At 36.0% G+C, this 20,972-nt stretch overlaps 1 protein-coding gene across 4 annotated transcripts in view; it reads right to left on the bottom strand.

Moving 5' to 3' along the window:
* PHF3 (PHD finger protein 3) overlaps positions 1 to 20,972 on the bottom strand; it is a 72,918-nt gene that overhangs the window by 43,958 nt on the left and 7,988 nt on the right. Inside the window, exons 1-3 of one of the 4 annotated variants that reach the window (XM_065402252.1) lie at positions 17,076 to 17,319; positions 7,996 to 8,157; positions 4,844 to 6,674 (exon numbers count right to left, since the gene is read on the bottom strand). In XM_065402252.1, coding sequence (XP_065258324.1) covers positions 4,844 to 6,674; positions 7,996 to 8,157; positions 17,076 to 17,319 — 2,237 coding nt within the window. Of the gene's footprint in view, positions 1 to 4,843; positions 6,675 to 7,995; positions 8,158 to 17,075; positions 17,320 to 20,972 lie in introns of those variants that run through there. The other 3 variants (XM_065402254.1, XM_065402255.1, XM_065402257.1) reach the window with 3 other exon arrangements.

The following is a 20,972-nucleotide window of genomic DNA, read 5'->3' as shown; positions in this document are numbered from 1 at the left end:
ACATACGAGCTACCTTCAGAAAAAAAGTAAACTTGGAACTACGGTCCCTTTATTATTCTTCCTATTCTGCTAGTGCCATGAAAGTATATTCACTTGATCAAAATCCAGAAACCTAGTCCATTTCAACAACAGCATTTACAGAAAGTGGAAGGAAGAATTCCTCACATATAAATGCTGCAATCATACATAAAGATATGTTATTGGCTGAGGTGGGGGAGGGAGAGGGAACACCTCAGCATTAATATAGGATTAAAGTTGCAAAATCAAACAAGTTAGGAAATCCAAAAAGTTATGGTTTCTCATTAAAACTAACTCAGACACATGGTATACCCCATATACATATTATGATATGTATTATTAAAAAAATCAAACCTCACAGTTTACATTGAGCAAGGAAAACAAATAGGAAATATGTGGTGGAAATGGGCAACTACATGGCAGTACACCATAACCAGCACTTCTGTTCCTGAAGAACTTCATCTTTTATTTATAAAAAAAATTCTAGCTGTTACACTGCAAAGATATCACTTTGAATAGAATCAATAAAATACAGTCAGCAGACAAAATGAAACAATAGTACTAATGCCAAAAGCTGCCCCCCTCCACACTTCATAGATAAAGTAGATCCAAAGCATGCTGCTACTACCTTGGTTCCAATGAAGGTGGTGAGGTAAGAGGAAGACACACCATGTATAGAAACTATGCAGAGAGGTTATAAAAAAAATAAAATCAACAGGCACAACCCCCAGCAGAAGATACATTTGGGCTCCAATCGCTATCACTGATCGTGCTACAGTTTTCATGTCAATAAAGCCTATCCACACTGAGGGAAAGGACTCCTGCTCTACATTCCAATCAACCTCTTTTAGGTCCCCTGTGCAAAGTACATATATTTTACCTTTGAACTTGGTAGCAGAATGACAGCATCTGTTCCTAAAAGGTGAACTGTCCAATAATCTCAATATGGTACTGACCCTGAAGATGAACAATGTTAAGTAGTTTATTACTGTTACAGTAGAACCTCAGAGTTACAAACTGACCAGTCAACCACACGTCATTTGAAATCGGGAGTATGCAATCAGGCAGCAGCAGAGACAAAAAAAGCAAATACAGTACAGTACTGTGTTAAATGAAAACTACTAAAAAATAAAGGGAAAGTTTAAAAAAAGATTTGACAAGGTAAGGAAACTGTTTCTGTGCTTGTTTCTTTTAAATTGGTTAAAAGCAGCATTTTTCTTCTGCATAGTAAAGTTTCAAAGCTGTATTAAGCCAATGTTCAGTTATAAACTTTTGAAAGAACCATAACATTTTGTTCAAAGTTACGAACATTTCAGAGTTCCAAACAGCCTCCATTCCTGAGATAGCCGTAACTGAGGATCTACTGTATTTTAGCAGACATATCCAGCTTAGCATATGATTGTGAGAGCCCTTATTACAATACCTCAAAATGTGATCCTTGTACATGCAAGAGAATCCCAAATTAACACTGAAGGAGAAACCTCAACATCTGGTATTTTTTGACTTAACTGATTAATTTTTGCAACCTTGGTTTTGCATTTTGGTAAGGAGGGGCAATTTGAGTTTGCAAAGTATGTTAAAATGAGAATTTTTTCCAACCTTAATTCAAGTTGTATTTCATTAACATAAAACCAAACTTGCTAGTCATAAATTAGAAAGCTCTTGGCACACATTTTCCTAATTTGGGACTCCACTTCAGTTCCATTTTTTGTTTTTCATACCATCTACAACATAGCATTGACAAGCAACATCTAACAATGTTTAGAGAATTGTAAAAAGCAACACCATGAACTTAAAATCTAGGTAGTTTTTAAAAAATGAGTTAAGTTCCCAACTTGAAGTGTTTTTTCATTTCTCCCTTTTCCTATGCGATGAGTCACACAAAAAAAGAGGGAAAACTGGCTAACCTAGCTGCTTATACAGGGGAAATGGAGAAATTGAATAAACAAATGTCGTTAAATGCAAAGTAAACAATTTTTTGGAGCTCTCTCAGTTTTAGTACTTGTGTGTTGTACTTTTAACAATATTCAGTAAAAACATTTCAGAGAGGTACAGTTTTAAGCTGCTGTCCCTTTTAAAAGCAGGTTTAATTACTGCTGCAGTAACAAGCACAAATAATGTAACAACACACTGTCCCTGCTTAGGAAGATATTATAGAGGAGTTTTGCTTCCTCTTCTATTCTAAGCTCAACCTAGTTTTTGAGATGAAAACTTTAAGGATGTATGTTCAAATTAAACATATAAGTCCAAAATGAAGTAAAAAGTAATTCAAAAAACAAAAACAGAAATGCTCCAACGGTTTTGTTTTGTTTTTCAGTTTGTAAAAACAACTGAAAAAGTGTGTGTGTGTAAGTGTGTGTATATAAATAAAAACCACCAAGCATGGGCAACAATGGAAGCTTCCTCAATCACCAATATGCATCAATCTGTTCTGTATATATCATCTTTGGGAATGAGAGTGTGGTTCAATTCAAAGCCCATTTGATCCTGGACCTTTCTGATAATACTGTTGAATGTTTCAATTTGTGCCAACTGTAGTAACAGTTCAGTGATACAGGAACCTGTCCAAAAGAAATGGACTGACACCAGAAAACTCATGACACTTAACAGCTATCGGATGGTGGCAACTCCTGTGTCCTGCCAACTGGATGGTGATTGAACTAGAGAATATATTATTTGTACAATGTAACACCTAGAGGCCTCCAAATAAAAATGGCTCCCCATTGCACTACACAATGTACCAACACACGGTATATAAACATACTGTCTAAATTAAATGTTTCCTATCCCATTACAATTCCCCACGACATCCTGTTCCTAGTTAAGTTTTAAACATTTGTAACTTTGATTTTAAACTGAAAGCTCTGAGTCAAAGTAGAAATGCACCAAATTCATTCCACCTTAACTGCCAGCCCCCACACTGCCTATTAGTGATCAGATTCTCTAGCCACAACTGAACTTCACAGCTTAATTTTAAAACAAAGTGTTTTGAAGGTCTCTTACTAACTAGACATTCAGAATAGGAAGAAAAAAATTAAACATCCACAAAAAAGACAAGAAACACAGACACATTTCAATTCAGTATCAACTGAAGGGACGCTGTCAAAATAATTTAGGCCAAAAATTTACATTTTGCATTAAAAATGTTTTACAGAACATTTCAATTTATGTATTTAAAGCAATTTGATTAAGTTTAAACATTCCACTGAATTTTTTGCAATCCAAACACTTGCACCATGCGCTAGTGAATAAGAACCCGATAATAAAGTAAAAGTGAAACTGAATAAAATCTATATTCATTGTCCAATCTGAGTGAAATAACAGTAAACACAAAAAGCATAAATGGCAAAAAGGAGTCCAGTTTATCCCAACAAAAATGTTAAGTCTACAATATAAATAGTAAAAAGATGTTTAAAAATATACGTTAAAGCGTGACAGTGTCCCTTCAATCAAGTATTCCACAATAATCTTAAAATCCTTACAGTATTATTTAGTTTTCTATTATTTTATTCTTATATATGCTGCATCTTCTTCACATGAATTACTAATTTGCAGATTACTCTAGCTGCACTGTAAATATTAAAATACACATTTACTTCATGAATGTTCTGACAAGTAATCATGAAATTCTGGAACATGAAGGACATTTCTTGGATGCAAATGCTGAATTTATATATAGTATGGTCCTTCAAATGCCTAAATACGATATAAACTTTAATCAATGAAATTATATATTCCTTGTTTCAGTCAGAAAAATGGAGTTCTACAGTATTCGTAGAATAATAGGAATTTCTATAAAGTGAACAGGTAAGGACTGATTCGACACTCATCTGATTGGTAGTGAAAGCACTTCATGCTCCATCTAGTTCAAAAGGTAGATAGGCAAAACTACTTTTAAAGTCAGAAATAAGAACAATTCTTCATAAATATAATTGTGGCAATAATGTAAAAAGTGAGACAAAAGGCCTCATGTTATTGAACTAATACTTCTGTCTCATTAGAACATAATGCCTTGTTTCACTCCATCCACAACATGCTGAAAATGAATATTTTATTCAGTGAAAGGAGGACACCGTTAGCATCAGATGTGATCCATTTTTTTAAGTGAGCTAAATACAATTTCCAATACCACACCTGCATGCAAGTCCCATAAAAAAAAACTGTGGCTTTGTCATTTTTTAAAATGTTTTCTTCTCTCACTGTTGTATGAAAGACTCACAGAAACAATGATATTGACTAATACACAAAGTAAACTAAAAGGAGAAAAAATATTATCCCTAATCTTTTTGGCATAGTAAACAGAGTTAGTTATAACAATAAAACACTTTCAAACTATTGTTTGACTTTTAAGTTGATCGTGACCCTTTTAGCTTGGAGCGTAACATTCACTTTTACCAGTTTTCAGGCAAAATAACTATTACAATTCATTCTGAAACACTTAAGCCTTAGTTTGATGTTTTCCAAGATGTGAGTTTTAAGATGTCTCCATCCTACCTAACATAGTTTAGCAGAATTACATATCCCGCTAAAGCAGAGCATTCATATAATAAAAAAAGATAGACTTCGAGTAATATTGCCTTTTGACCAAGCCTTTACTGTGCTATTTAGCTTGTTTTAAAAGTTGGAGTGAAAGGGTGCGGCGGTACACAGGTAGGCAATTCATAGTATGACTGATACAGATTTCCATTAGAAAGGTTGTGCCTGCTTTTTTGTTTGATGTGACAAAGATGAACTAAGACACGAACAGCAGCAGAAACCTGAATGTAAAAAAACCACTTTTATCTTTTGAAACCAACAAAAACACTGTATATCCCAAACCACACACCTGTTGCCATGCGGCTTTCTGCAAAAACCGCACTGCTTGGTGGGAACCCATACATATTTGCTTTCGCTTGGAGAGGTATGTTCTGAGCCTTCACGTTTTACAGTAGAAATGTTATCTGGAATGAACAAGGGAGGTTCATCAAGTGAAAGGCTTTTACTGCTTCTTCTCTGGCGAGGTTGAAGATTCTTCTCAATCTTTTTCAATTTCAGTTTTTCTTTTTCATCCTCCTTCAAATGTTCTAAACCTGTGGGATCTTTTGTCTCTCTTTCTTCTTTTACATAACTATTTGTTTTAAGTGCAATTGCAAGTTGATGTTTCTGTGTTTGTTTCTGATTTTGATGTAGCAAATGACCTGACAGTGGATGTACAGACGCTGAGACAGGATGGTGGATTTCTTTTGAACAACCCTGGTGACTAAGAGACTTGTCACTCACATTCTGAACTGATGTCTTTTGCACAGGTGTTTGGACGCGTGATACTTTTTTCACCAATGTATGGGTCTGCTTCTTCACTGTGACCCCCATATCAAAGCTCTGTGCTTTCACATCTTTATCAGTTTGTTTTTTCCTAACTTTAACTGTTTTGTGAAAATGCTGCCACCTCTCTTGCTCATCTGCACTCCTTTTCAGACTTATTGAAGATACACTGTGAAAACTTGAAACACTAACACCAACTCTTGTTTTTGAATGGCTTATTTGTTGTTTAGTTGCGAGTAATTTTCGTCCTGCACCTGCAGTCAAATTTTGTTTCATCTGTACCATAGATTTAATGTGTTTGGACTTCATAGTTTTGGGACTTTTTGTTGAAATTCGATTATCATCCTGAAGCTTTGTTGCCTCATATCCTTCCATTTTAATATAGCTGTCCTGCTGCTGTACATTTTGGCTTGGACAATCATGAACAATACTGCTTTCTAAAATATTACTTCCTGCTTTAGCAGAAATAGTACTTTTCAAGGCTGTTTTATCAAATTCTGTACTGTCCAAGTGTTTGCTAGATGGATTAATATTTTTATCGGCCTCTTTAGGGTCATCTAAAGGCTCAGTTTTACAGTCTTGTAATGACATAACATTTTTACCAGAAGCTTCCACAGTAGTCGGTGGATCTAACCTACATTTTGTCTTCTCCTCTACAGATCTGGATAGAACTGAAGGGGTCTCATGGATGTCACTTGAATTCATGCAAACTGTTGTAACAGATGAAATGGTAGTCATTCCACTTATCTTGCTTTGGTCATTTTCTTTAGGTTTCTCCTCTGTTTCCTTGATTTTGTATTCAGTCTTTTCTTCTGAAGAGGTATCAGAACCTATTTCACCAACCATAGTTTCATCCACTTTATTTTTAAATATATCGATATTTTTTACTTTATTAGCTTCATTATTTGCAGAGGTTACAAAATCCAGCCCAGTTTTTGTAACAGTCTCTGTTTTGCTTTCTGCTTCTTCAGTAGAAGAACAAGTGTCTGTTGAAAGAGAACCACCTCTTAATTCATGGAACGTTTCATCCAATTTTCCTTGCTTGAAAGTTTCAGATTTTACTTCATCCATCTTTTCATGACAAGCAGACTGTTTTGAACTACTTGGAGAAGGTGATGACGCTTCTTCTGTTTCCTCTGTCTGACCAGATAGTCTACTACTACGCCTAACCTCTTTAAGATGTTCTAGTTTCATTGGTATACTAACTTCTTCCTGTTTAGTTTGACCCTTGTCTTGCTGTTTCGGTCCTCCCTTTTGGGCACATCCAGATTTTACAGCTGCTTTCTTGGTATTAGCAAGAGGTGCAATGTTTGAACGCTTTGCTATAGTACTTTGCCGCAAACTTCGTACTGGTTCTATTAAAGAAAAAAAAGAGAATCTCTTAGGTATATTTCACTCTTTTCCTGGCAAACACAAGATTAGACTACAGTGAAAATAATTTATGACTCAACAAAATTTAACTTACAAAATGTTTAATTTACAAGATTAACTGACAAAATGTTAGATCATTAATTGTTTATTGATTTCAAGAAACATTATTAAAATTTAAAACTAATACAAAAGATTTGTATTTCAATTTGACATTGTCACTGTTTAGACAAATGTAAATGGCCATGCACGTTCTGGATAGCAAGCGAGAAACCAGAATTTCTTACATCTAAAAGGTCATACTATCACTGAAATAGGAAGAGTATTTAATTGTCCTTTTAAACTTCTATATGAAGAAAGTATCATACAAATAAAGTTTCTTGTCACTAAAACAAAAACACAGTAGTTAAGCTTACATATAATTTTGGGATTCTTAAAGTAATAATCTGACATCCATTAAAGTTCCTATTTGATGTGAACTCTTATACTTTAGAAGTTAATCATTTGTAAAGCATGTTGAGATCTTTGGATGAATGACTTTTCTACAAGATCAAACTATTATTAAGATGATAACCTTACTTAAAATCCACAAAAGGAAACAGCAAAAACATTGAAAATAAGGACCTACAGAACGTATTGAATTTCAAATCAAATTTTTACATTTAAAGAAAACTGTGAAAATTACTTTGTGTGTATTATAAATCAGGCATTTCCAAATCTCATAAGTAGTTTTAAAATGCAGTTCAATCTATACTGCTTCAACTCTGATGTATTTTCTTATCTCCATCACCCTCCCACACGTAATACTTACATGAAATAATGTACTTCCAAAAATTCTAAGTTTTAATAGAATACTGCACTATACAGAGACACAGCCCGATATTGGTCAGATTGCCTAAAAACTCCAATTTTGAAGTCAGTGGTTTACTTCAATGCTGTTTGAATATATAAAATGGCTCCACTAATTAGTATCTTATCTCTTTACCTGGGTCATAGAGTTCACATCTTTCTGACCTCTTTACATGAGTCAGGTTAATGGCACCATCACCTCCTTCACTAAAATTATTCCCCAAAACTGAGTTATTTAGAACCTTTAGCAATAGGTCCATTTTTCCAAAATCATTAAATGTTTACAACATTAATGCTGTTAAATAGTTCTGATGAAAAATAATTTCAAAATATTTATATTATCCTTCACATAACCAAGTGGTTAACAACATTGACTTAAAGTTTAAAATAGAGAAAAAAAGTTGTAAAACCCCCAAATGTCCCCAGATATGCAAATCTTTGCATTATTTGAATGATCACCTTGTGCCATTAAACGTGGTGATTTTCTTGGTGACTTGACTGAAGTGTCATCCAATTGGTCCCTTAAATTCCTGTTAGGTAAAATTACGTCATCTTCATCAATGGTATCGTTACCACTTTCTTTGACTCCTTCTTCATCCATAATATCATCAAGACCAATAACTGAAAAAAATAAAAACAAAAAGAGCCTAAAACTTAAAAGTATCTAGTTATAAGAGGTTGGGAAGGGTGGGGGCCAGAAAAGGGGGAAGGCCAGATTAAAAAAAAAAAAAAAAAATAAGAGGGGGCATTTGAGAACAAACAAAATGAAAAATGAGGACGTGAGATAGAAAATTCTCATATGAGGCAGTTTCAGTGTAGAAAAAGCTATCACCCAAAGCTTATCATTTCTGAGGAGGTCCTTGTCAAAGAGTCATGCCACTTGCAGTGGACTCACTTTTATTTTATTTTATTAAAAAACAACAACATGGGAAGGTACCCAAGCCTTATAGGATCAGCTGTCCCTTGCCGTCCATTCCCACCTAAGTGAAGAAAAGGAGAACAGTAGAAAGAGCTGATCCAAAAATGCAGAAAGTTTAAGCCACATTGTTGTTCTAGGACACAGTTTTTAAATTTTAAATTCCAATCACATATATCTGCATCTGTGAATCGCTAATGCCACTAGGAAGAGCACTGAGCACAGCATGCACTAGTCTTCCAGCCAGAGACTGGGAACATAGTCTGTCACATTCCTAGCCTCCACTAACCTGAGAAGGATCCCAGAGGTTGCTCCTGAACATAGGTTTCCTAAGAGGCAGTCAAGCCACTGTACCAGCCACTCTCCTCACTTTCTCTAAGTATGGTTCTGCAATGGTAGCCTCTCCTATCCCAAGATCCTATGTGTGATTAATGAATCCTGGTCCCTGTGGGATGCGAAATCTGTGAGATCAATCCAAGTACCCAAGTGATTTTGCAGAACAAGTAGCAGGGTTTAACAAATACAGCACAGACTCCAGACAACTGATACAACTGCCTGAACAGTAGAAAGCTATCTAGAAGCATTTCAAGGCAAACTAATTTATATGACAAATAGGATCTTTAAAAATTTCTGATAAATGGTTAAAAATGGTTATTTGAAACTGTGACATAACACAATATATTTGTCTTGAAAATCAGAGAAAGCAGCTGTTAAAGGGACTTAAATAACCATTAAAATTTGTAGACTGTCCCATCAGAAAGTATCAACTGTCTTTTTTCAACTCTATGTGTTTGCAATATTTGCAAGAAAAAAAAAAGACAATGAAATCTGTGAAAGTTGTTCAGTGTTGACTATTCTCTTAAGATACTCCAAATGTAAAAGGGATAAACTGCAAGACACTGATACAGCTAACCGAACAATGGTCAATAAACAAGCTTTAACAGCAGGAGGTCCCCCACCCTCGATTTTTCTACCATGAAGGGAGAAAAATTAATATTTTAGCGAAATATTTGACAGTTTTTATACAGCCGGATTACACAGATTAACCCTGGTACAGTGCAAACAATAAATGTGACTCTTGAGATGATTTACACTTGAATTTGCTATTTGAACTTAATTCTGGACAATGGACAATCAATCAGGAAGCTAGAGTTAAGAGTTTCCAGAACCAACAGTAATTTACTTCTATTGGCTTTTATTCAATTTGTATTTTGACAATCTTTTGGCATTGCACTGTATGCCTAAGATTGCTGGAAGACATGTCTTTGTGCAAATCAGTGTCAGCTTTCAAATATAAATTCACATACCCAACAATATTTTGACTCTGTTCAGTCAAGCTTTTTTATATACTTATGTATGCGACAAGACTGATGATAATAGTTACATCCTGCTCACTTGAATGAATGTTATTCAAATAATTCTGCACTCGGTTTATAATAATGTACCCAATCACTTTCAGATTAGTCTTACATGTAAAGTATTCTCTCTCTTCCATGTGGAATTACATTTCCTTCCCCAAGATGAGATGATGCATGAAAACTGCTTAGTCAAATAACTTCTGAAACATACTTTTGGAGTGCTTCTCAGAGCTTCCATTAATGTCCCAGGTTTTCTGATATTTGTGCTCAGAATGTATCATGTTCACAGAGTTAATGCCCTTCTTATTATTACAGGCAAGGGGAAATATGCAGCTGCTGCTGCGAGATACTAGAGACCCTCAATTGGAGCATAAGAACTAAAACATGCTAACAGACTATGTGCTGCAATTTTCATCTTATAGGGAAATCAGCACCACAGAACCTTGTTAATTTCAAGCCACTTGAGCTGCAATGCAACTACACCTCTACCCCGATATAATGCTGTCCTTGGGAGCCAAAAAAATCTTGCCGCGTTATAGGTGAAACCATGTTATATCGAACTTGCTTTGATCCACCGGAGTGCGCAGCCCCGCCCCCCCGGAGCACTGCTTTACCGCGTTATATCCGAATTCGTGTTATATCGGGTCGCGTTATATCGGGGTAGAGGTGTATTTCAACTGTCTGAGACTGAATGAGGAGCATTCAACACAGAATCTTGCTGGGAAAATGATGAGAAAAAGTGACAGAGTAGAAATGCATATTGAGAAAGACAGACAGAAAGACAGAGACCTGAGAAAAGGGCAAAGATAGCAACAAGTAACAGAAATAAATGAAGAAACAAAGGGCTACAGTACAGACACAAACTGATACTAAGCAAGGCAAGAGAAGAACTAAAGATGGAGAGATCAACAACAGAAAATAAGCAAGAGTAATAAAGTGAAAAATCACTGAAGAGAATATAACAAACAAAAAAACAAGGGTTTTTTCCATGTCTGAAAGACAAGTGGGTTATACAGGGATGGGCAATTTGAACAAAATGGAAAGACAAGGGGGAAAAAATCTGAGTAAGATGTAAAATAGAACATACAGAAAGATGTAATACCGGCAATCAATTTAATGTTTTAAAATACTTTGGATTACCGAGATTTAAGAATTTTTAAAACTACAACAGTAGTGTATTAATGTCTCATATTAGTGGTTATTTGCACCATACAGATGTAACTATTTATTTTTACTTACAACTTTTAAAAATCAATTTCTACAAAAGTAAAAAATTACAGCTATTTGCTATTACTTCGTTAATGGAATATTTAAAAAACCAAGACTTCCACAGTATCCTGAGAGGGAAAAAAACAAATTACATTCAAAACTCTGAACTGAACTATAAAATGTACAATATCTTCACTGGTTTATATGTTCAGTAAAATAATTCTTTCCTCCATTATCCATTATATTAAAAAAATTACTTAGACTAAATGGAGATGGTTATACCTTTTGACACATGAGACAAGGTAATTCCAAACTGTGGTTCCAAGCCAGTTTTCCTAGGGCTGCAGATCTCCATAGCAGGTTTGATTTTTTTCTTATCTATGTTTAATTTTTTTTTTGGGGGGGGGGGGGGGCTGATTATTAGGAACAAAACACCATTATTGCTGCTTTATACTGTTGTCTGCTGCCTCCATCTCTGTTAACTAATGGTAACAGTAGGAGCAAATATACCTAAGTTGCTCCAAGTTTGACTTCAACATATGCTATAAATGCTGCACAATTTAATATTTCTACCATGTTGTATATTGTGATTTGATGCAATAGGCCATCAACATAGAAGGTGGGGGGATCTAATAGGGAAAGCAGCAACTATTGTACCATACGCCTGTGCAAGCCTTAGAGTTGGATGAAAGATTTGTAAAACAGGGAATAATTAATATTCAAGTGAATAAAGCTTTCATTAACTTGAAGTTATGCAAATGAAAGTGGATCTTCCTATACTAGTGTGCCATTTCTTAGAATGATCTGCGATACCAAGATGAAAGAATCTGAAGATTATTCTTTAATTGATAGAGAAAAAAATCAGTTTTCCACAGATCTTCAAATTAAGTCACTACTTATATAATTTACACCAACAATCCAAATTCCATATATTTTATTAATTTATCCTCCACTCTGTTTGAAAGTATATTCGTTTAGATCAAAGAGGGTCTGCCTGTCAATACCCTGTAGACACTCAGTGAACAGTGCTAACAATGTCCCCCAGTCAATATTGCCAAAACTAAGGGGGGAAAAAACTACAAAAGAAAAACCATTTAGATCTCAGAACATCGGGTTGGACACTTGTTCCTCTCCTTCACCCCAAAAAAGTATTAAATGAAAGATTTGCCATCTCCTTGCTCTCTCAGAGCAGAAAATCTGAAGAGAAGGGTCAAATTACCATCCCTGTACAGCCAGCCATTCAGAAGTAGCCAAAGTAATAATCCAGTATGGGGCTTGATGGAGCACTGAATTCCCATTTAGAAAAGGCAGTTCTACAATATGGAAACTGACTTCACAATTGTCAGTCTTGGTAATCTGCTGTTCTGTCAAGTTTGGAAGTAGCAAACAATAAAGAACATCCTCCAACAATTTCAAGTAAAAAAGTTAAAAATGTCTGAAGTAGAAATATTAAGCCAAATGGTACAAAGAAACTGAATTTATTACTGTATATTTTATTCTTAAAACAGAAGGCCTTCAAATGAGAGCAACACAGGAAGAACAAAAGACTATATGCCAAGGCAAAATCAAATGAGGAATGTCAATTTTGTAGTGCTTCATGAATGTATGATACACACATCAATGGAACTGCCTTGAAATCTCGATGTTTCATGATTCTCCACCCACCAAGTTGTACTCCAAAAGAGTAAGCATTTAAACCTTCAAAAGGAGGTTCAATTAAAGTTGAAAAATAGGTCAATGGTCAACTAGAAATAGAAATGGGTACAGCAAAGCATCAAAATCCTCCATGTCCCAGATGTAATACCAATCAAAATCAATACAGCAGACATTTCCTCCATCATTTACTTTTGACAAACCCAAATTTTATTACCTTGAAAACATGTAAAGCATTTTTGTTTTGCCAAGACATGAGAAAATTTAGGGAAAGAAAACTGATTGGTTAACTGACGGACCCAATTTCTCTAAAGAACCAAACTAGCCTCAGAAACAGCCTATCGGGGAGGAAACGAAGGTAAGGTTGCTTTTAATGGAAACATCCAAATAGTGCTAAAATATCTAGCCAATGTGTTGCTCAAAAGGCGGCAAACTTTAGTCAGAAACCATAAATACATTTCATCCAGTGGTTCAAAATAAGATTTAGTAAGTGCCCACAATACTAGACTATGCTTCCATTATACTCAATAGTCCTTGAAGTGATCCTCCTTTTAGAATGGAGGATGAATCAGCTGGATAGAATGGGAAGGGGTCGGATGTACCGCACGCAATACAGACACTTTCACTTTCCAAGTAGTGACCCTTATGAAAAAATCATCTAAGAAGAAGTCTGGAATATCTTTTGTAGACTCTCTCTCGTCTTCCACCTCATGTACCATAAATACCAGGTCCTCCATATGCTCCTAAAAACTTGCTTGGGAGGAGGTTTTTCTGAATTTAAGGAGGGAATCAACCAGCTCAAGAGTAACTATGTTTTAGGAAGTATGACCATTCAGGTTCCACAAAGTAAGCATTAGACACTTAAGGTGTGGGTGAGTCTAGGAGCTCTGGTGAATGAGGTCCTGAGAGACTGGAAGTAGCCATGGTAGACATACTGATATGTGCATGGGCACTGGCTTAGGAAAGTTGGATCAGGACTACTGAAGTTTGCACTGATGTTTCTGGCTACACTGGATGTGAAGAGAAAAGTTGGTAATATTAATGGAGACACAAAAGAATAATAGGGTGTCCTCTTCACGCCTATGGTTGTCAATGCGAGGAGAATGTAATTATCTTTCTGTTGGACTGAGTTGTGAAGTGGCACACACGGAAGGAACCATCTCAATGAAATCTGCTCAAAAACTTGCTTGGTTAGCTCTCATTTTCCCTCATCCAGATTATAGTATCTGAGCCAATCAGCAAGACTGTTGGTCTTACAGCAGGTGTATGTGGCAATATGGCGCAGACCCAAAAGTAGAAATCTTTCTAGCCTCTGTTTTGGCTTTCACTTTTTTCGTGTCTTGATGGTTGAGATAAGCCATTGTGGCGCTAGTCACTCTCCACGTGAATGACTACAAAGGAGACTGAGTTATGGGGTGGGAGTTCAGATTGGAATCGCTCAATAAATTTATAGATTGCTGGAATATCTATTATAAGTTTTCCCTTGAAGAGATGATGAGGTGATCATTTCTAATGAACCTCTGAAAGTTCAGAGTAATTCTCAACAGATGATCCAATATCCTGTATCTGGGAGTTTCAATGCCTGATCAGGAAGTTCTGAAGGAGGCAGAGGTGGAGTATAGAGATTGTGCTACACAAACCACCACCACAATGAGCAGCAGACGACACTGGTGTGCCGATACCTAAAGGGGTGTGAGGAATTGTTCAATAAAAGGCCTAAATTTTGTTTTATTTCTCCTCAGGCAATACTACGAGACCATGTTAATTTTGAATAGAACTCCCAGATGCAAGCATTTCTGAGATGTGATAAGGGAACTCTTCTGATGGTTCACTATGCACTCAAAGTGTTCCCCAGGAGCTTGATGGTGCAGAGCACATTGAAACCTGTCAACTTGCATTACTTTACTTTCTCCAATAGCTAGTCCAGGTTACAGTGAGCTGCATAGTCTCTCACACAGACTACCAAATCTGCCATCAGCTACATGAACACTCAGTGAGTGGGGACTGGCAGAAAAACATTGCTTGGAAATGATAATGGTTGTTCCAACTGCAAAGCATAGCAACTGCTGGTGCAAGATCACCTTTAGAATACAATACGCCTTCCTTGAGATCGATAAAGAAAAAGTAAGACCAGGTGCATACCATTATCCCATTGAATCCTCACTGCATGACAGAAGTGCACCCCAAAATATAAGTTTTCATTTATTTATTTATTTAAAAGTATGTTTCTAGCCTTTAGGGTTTGAAAGAAAACCATGACAATGTGAACGGAGTATAAACCAATGCAATTCAAGTCTGCAGACAGCCTGAAACAATAGCTGTCAAAAGGATGAATTGAGTCATTTTTTTCAATGGCATGGTAAGCTTGAAATTTAAATATCCGTATTGTTAATTACCACTTCTGATCATTTTAGCAAAAACATCCAGCTACTGTGCCAAAAGCCCCAACTCCTCTCCATGCAGCTGCCAAATCCTCCAGCTTTGTCCTGACAATTTCTACAATGCAAGTTGCTAAAACAAAAATATTTGGAATACTGAGAGGTACAAGTATAGGAACAGCACAAAATAAATGGACTTTAATATAAAAAGATCTTCTGTCCTTATTGTATTATTCATTTTCATATTTCATTCGTTAAAAACTCCACTTATAAATTTAAAAAACAGCTGTCGCAGAATTTCCACTACAGTGCCACAGAATCCAAGAATGTTACTGCAGAATTTAGGTTCAGCTTGCTATGGAGTACATGGAAACGTGAGCATAAGAAATCTTTGTGCGGGGGGGGGGGGGGGGGGGAGGAGAGGAGGGGACTACTACTTGGATTAGAAGAATTGAAGCCTCCGTCCTGAAATTAATTTTGTATACTGACGTTTTGATGAAGTCTGGCCATATTTCTAATCTTTCTACGACTAGGTTTCATTTCTGTTTCCTCACGTCTTTACAAGATAGGTATACACCGTGTATAGACTTATATACACATGGCTATGCAGAACATGTGTACCCAAGAGGATGTGCAATATTGACATATCTTAGGATAAGATTCAGCATCCCCAGCAATATCTGGAGGAAATGGAGCAGTAACTCCATAACAGATAACAGACTTGTGCATCATCACTATTCATATAATCCAAATTTTGTCAAAATCCATGAGATAAAGGGAGGATAGTGAGGATTTCGTATGTCTAATGTGAAAAACAGTGAGGATTTTGCGGGGGAGGGGGGGAAGCATTGTAGGTTGAGAGACTACGGGGGAGTGGAGAAGGAAGAAGGGTGTGGGGGAAGATATTATCTGAGGCTGTCTTTAGTCATCATGAAGACGCAGTAAAGGTCAAAATATTTAGTTTTTGCTTTACAGTTCATTTCTAGAAATGCCCTTGTTGTTACTTTCCTTGATCTGTTAGCTGGAGCTATAAAACAGAAAATTGAGTTAAGATGAGAGTCTATTCTAGGTTCTGCAGTAACATAATTCGCTTCCTCACTGTGATGAGGAAATGGTTTTATGTTTTTTTGAGGAGGGAGGGGGGTTGGAAAAAACTGATTAAAGTACTTGAAGATCTGAAAATGCTGATATAATGAAATCATATCTATAGCTCAAACACTGCAAAGCACTACTGAAATTTCAGCAATGTTATCCATATCAAGATTCTATTTGTACTACCAATCAACCAAGAAATCTTTGAACTTTTAACCATAAGGATGCATGAATAGTGGGCCAGATTTACAATGAATTCAATGTAAATATTCTGTCAATGTAAATGAAATTAAAAACTGGCCCAGTGGCTTTTAATAACTTTCAAAAATGTTGCAATACACTTTTCAATAACCATTAAACAATGGTATTCCTCTTTTAAACATTGCTATGAACTGGTTCTAATTCAAATATATCCCAACTATTACAAAGAACACTGTTAGCGATGGCAATGGTTTGGTTTGAAACCAACCAAAGCAGAAAACCTTGGGATCCGGTATCACCTGAGTACTAGAAAGCCTAGAATTATCAGAGTATCTCAGAGCTCTCAGGAATTGTTTGCATCATTCAAGTACTCCTACTGCTAACTCTGCATTGTTGCAATTCTGAAGGCAGCTGGCTACTTTTGCTGGTTAGGTGTAGTACTTATGCAAAGCTTATCACTGCTTCGGGTGGGGGGGGGGGGGACATTCTGAAGACAAGCCTAAGAAAACTGTGATCCAGACTGGACATCCCCCCCAATCACCAAAACAAGGTCTTCCTAGATAAATATTACAGATGCCTTCATATGAAATAAAGAACAGCCTGTGTTTTAATGCCTGGGGCCTAAGTCATAAAATAGAAGGGGAAAAACCCCAACTCATCATTTTCTACATTAGCAAAAAGGGATGGCACTAAGTATTTTAAATTGTAATCTTAAAAAATTGTAAGATTTACCTGTTGAACAAGGCATCTGGAAATTGGGATCATTGCTATCCAAAACAGGCAAACAGAACTGGGCACTTGCAGATCCTAGCATAGGATCCTTATCGCTGAGCATGTTCTTCAGCGAATCCTCTAAGAGATTCTGACTTGCACTAAAATCCTCACAGACTTCATTCTCCAGGTTGGATCCTAGAAATAGGGCATCATCTAAGTGTTCAGTAGGAATTAAATGGTTAAATGTATCAACTATATCCATGAAGACTCCTGTGTGTCTTTCAGCCCTATAGAAAGATAAGAAAAATACCATAAGAAAATAAGCTACAAATTGTAAATAACCTAAGAAACCAACAAGCTGTTTTGGTGGTTGTGTTTTCTAAAGAATGCTTAAGATACTTTAGAATTGTAACAAATTTCTGTTTATTGCTTAGAATGGACTCCTTGGAAACCTAAAAATGTATTTATCTTTTTTCTTTCCCTCCATCAGCACATACAGACTTGGTTGTTATTGCAGGCTCATCTATCAACACTGGCATTTATATACACATACAGTGAACTGAAAGATTCTCTTTAAGAAAGTCTAGCTGGACCTCAATTAAATAAGGGGGGGAAATCAAGACCAACCAAATCTGTGCCAACTGTCTTGCAGTAACATCTCTTCACCCTGAAAACTAAATATCTGATTATCCTCAATTCCCACGGAAAACAACAGACTAGAGGGAGCTCAGCAGCTAACAAGATTGGGCCCAAAACTGGAGGGAGAAGAACTTCATTCTAGTCCATGCAAAAAGCTACCATGGAAGAGTACACATGGCTATATTTTTAAGATATTAAAAAAAAAAAAGCTTACCTCAGATATTTCACCTATTATGTTCAACAGTACACTGCAAACAAAAGCTCTTCCGATGAAATTCTGGCCCCACTTAAGTCAATGAGAATTTTGTCACTGATTTCACTATTTGTTATTAACTTTAAGTTGCTATGTTGTATAAGCAAGCCCCAGTGTACTCTACTAGCAAGCTGCACCTATATTATGTGACAAGACCTGTCCTGGTTTCTGTAATACTTCTGTATGACAAATTGGAAATTCTGCTGCAGATTCAGTAATTAATAAAAAAGTGAAGTAAATATTTAACTAAATATTAAAAATGAACAGTTAATATAATTTTAATTTTATATTGTCCTCATATTGTCAGTATGCTCCATGTTTTTGGAGCAAAGACAGATAACTGCATTGTACAAGTAGACAGGGATACAGAGAAGGCTGCTATGTACAATAGCTGGGTAGCGGAAAGTTGGCATGTTGGCACACAATAAGGTTTTGATAGACTATAGGTTTTGGCAGCCAGAAAGTAGTTGAGGCTTTTGGAAAAGGGAAGAAGATGCATATCCTCTCTTGTTCTCTCCTCACCTCATAACCTCATAAGATACAAAGCAACAGATACAGGACACAATGGTTGTGAAATTTGCCCTGAATATGTAACTGCAACGGAAATGCTCATGCATTATTACAAACAGTTGTGTGTGTGCGGACACAAGATGCTCAAAAGTGTTAAGGGTTTAGAATTCACTTACAACACTGAAATCCTCTATGCCTTTTCCATACTAGGGAAGTTTTCTAAGTTTCCCCGTGGCTGTTGGCACCAGTCGAGTGACATGGTTGTTCACAACACATAACTGCTAACACAGTTGAACCATTGTTAACATACTGTACATGGAGTAGTTTTAAATGGCACATTGTTAAAAAAAGATGGCAAGCTGGACACCCTACCCTAGACAATGTTGTCAACACTAATGTAGTTGAACAGACTACAAATTCAACCATGGGATTAAAAAAAAAACTTGGTGTAGATAATGCTGAAGAACCATGCACCAGTCTAGGCCTCTTTAAAGGATTTAAACATGATTAGCTGCCACAATAGCTAATTGTGTTTGTGGACACAAGCCATGTTTACAGCCAACGACACTAACTGGTCACAAACACCAGGCTATTCTTAATTTTAATAAACAAAAGCTTCTATTTTGGAGCACAATTCTACATCAAGTTCTTCAGCCACAGACCCTGTTTATAACAAAAACATACAGACAGAATACTCTTAATATTCAAAAACCTATGTCCTCAAAAGCAAGATCAACAATTAAGATTATAGGTCATAGAACCGTGGGGGGGGGGGGGGGGGAGAACAGGCATGAAAGTATGATTCAAGTCTGACCCACTGTCATTTGTTCCAGTAATAGAAGTTTTGAACTTTTCTGCAATAATTTATACAGCATTGTATGAAATTCAGAAAAATGTTTCTGCTGCTATGGCACATGGGTCCAAATGTCACACCTGTATATCTCATTGTCAGTGTCCTTCAGAATCTATATTCCATATTGTACAAATATTATATAGAAACATCTACTGCAGATAAGTTACCTTTCACACAGCACCTAATGAATTTTGAGGAAGTTTTTTGTTTTACTTTTAACATCCTTCCAATGAGAGTATATTCCATGCATTAGCAAAATTAGGAGTTAAACTTCTGTTCTAAACAAGGCACTTTTCTGCCCCTAGGGGTTAATGGCTGTTTTTAACATCACTGTTTTTTTTAAATTTTCAACCTTAATTTCTAGGTTATCTTTAGGAACAATATATAGGTCCACATCACAAATATTTATTGTAGGAACTTGTCAGTCTTCCACAGTTTCAGCTAACTTAAAATCTGTCTAGGTTCTTCTCTGTCTCATTGCTTTAACCTGTCCTTTCCCATTTTCCCTATTTCCAGCTCGTAAAATTCATTTTTTTCTGCCACAAAATAAGCATAATGGAGGTCTCTGTATCCCAAAGAGTGCTTGACTAAAATATTGTTATGGTATTATTCAGTGTGGCAGAGATTCATATTGCACAGTATCCAGACAGAATTACATTAAAAGTAGTCCACAATGATTATGATTTCCAAGAGAAAGGAATTCACATATCAAATTTCTCTTCCTTCAAACCAGCTTTGCAGGAGGGGAAAAAAAGCATATCGGAGGAAGGTGGTGTCCACACAAACTCTTTTTAAGTGTACTTGTCTGCAAGGAACGTTACAGATTAGAACAGTCCACCTCAAATTACACTATTGGTCTTTAATTATACTTTCCGTTTACATATTCTGGATTTTCTTTGGATACATTTAACTTTAATGTATTCTTTAGCTGCCTTTTTCTTTAAGTGTAAGCTTTTATTTTTTTCAAGAGTCTACCTCCACTTACTGTTAGCTTATTATGTAAATCAGGTTTCATATTTTTCTTAGTTGATGTTAACTATAATTTACCTTTCTCAAACCTTTTTTTTTTAAACCTGCTACTGCTCTGCATATATTTGTTCACAACACTCACTTTATATTCCTAAATTTATATTAGCCAAGTTTCATACAGTCAAACTTAAGTCAAGTGGTCTCAGATGAAGACAGAGAATCAAGTTCACTTTTTTAAATGTAAAGTAGAACATAAATTTAACTCAGGCTATGAATAATGGAATCTGGCAGAACCTAAACTGAAGGAAAAAGCAAAATTTACAGAGGTTTAAAATGTTCCTTATGTAACTGCTAATTAGAATGCTAAATGTTGACAATGGTATTAGCTGAGCTAATCAAGTAAGTCTTCTGCTGCTGTGGACTCCTAATGTATTAAGGATAAGATATAATTAGTTCCATTATTTTTATATATATTTCTGAATAGTGTTAATGAGGTCCCCTGGAACAAGTGTGCATATTTTGTGTAGAGTATATGATTGTAATAAGGCACTTGACGGGGTAGACCCATGTGCTCATATGTAGTCATTTGTGGGACCAGGGCCTAAGTCTCATACACTAAACAATGCAGACTTTTCAACAAGGACTTTGTTGGCTTTGAGACTGGTCAATGACCAAAGTTTTAAAAAAAACA

Source organism: Emys orbicularis, chromosome 3, assembly GCF_028017835.1.
Source record: "Emys orbicularis isolate rEmyOrb1 chromosome 3, rEmyOrb1.hap1, whole genome shotgun sequence".
In the NCBI taxonomy this organism is placed as follows: Eukaryota; Metazoa; Chordata; order Testudines; family Emydidae; genus Emys; species Emys orbicularis.
The sequence above is the reverse complement of the archived record's forward strand: the minus strand, read 5'-3'. Positions and strand labels throughout refer to the sequence as shown.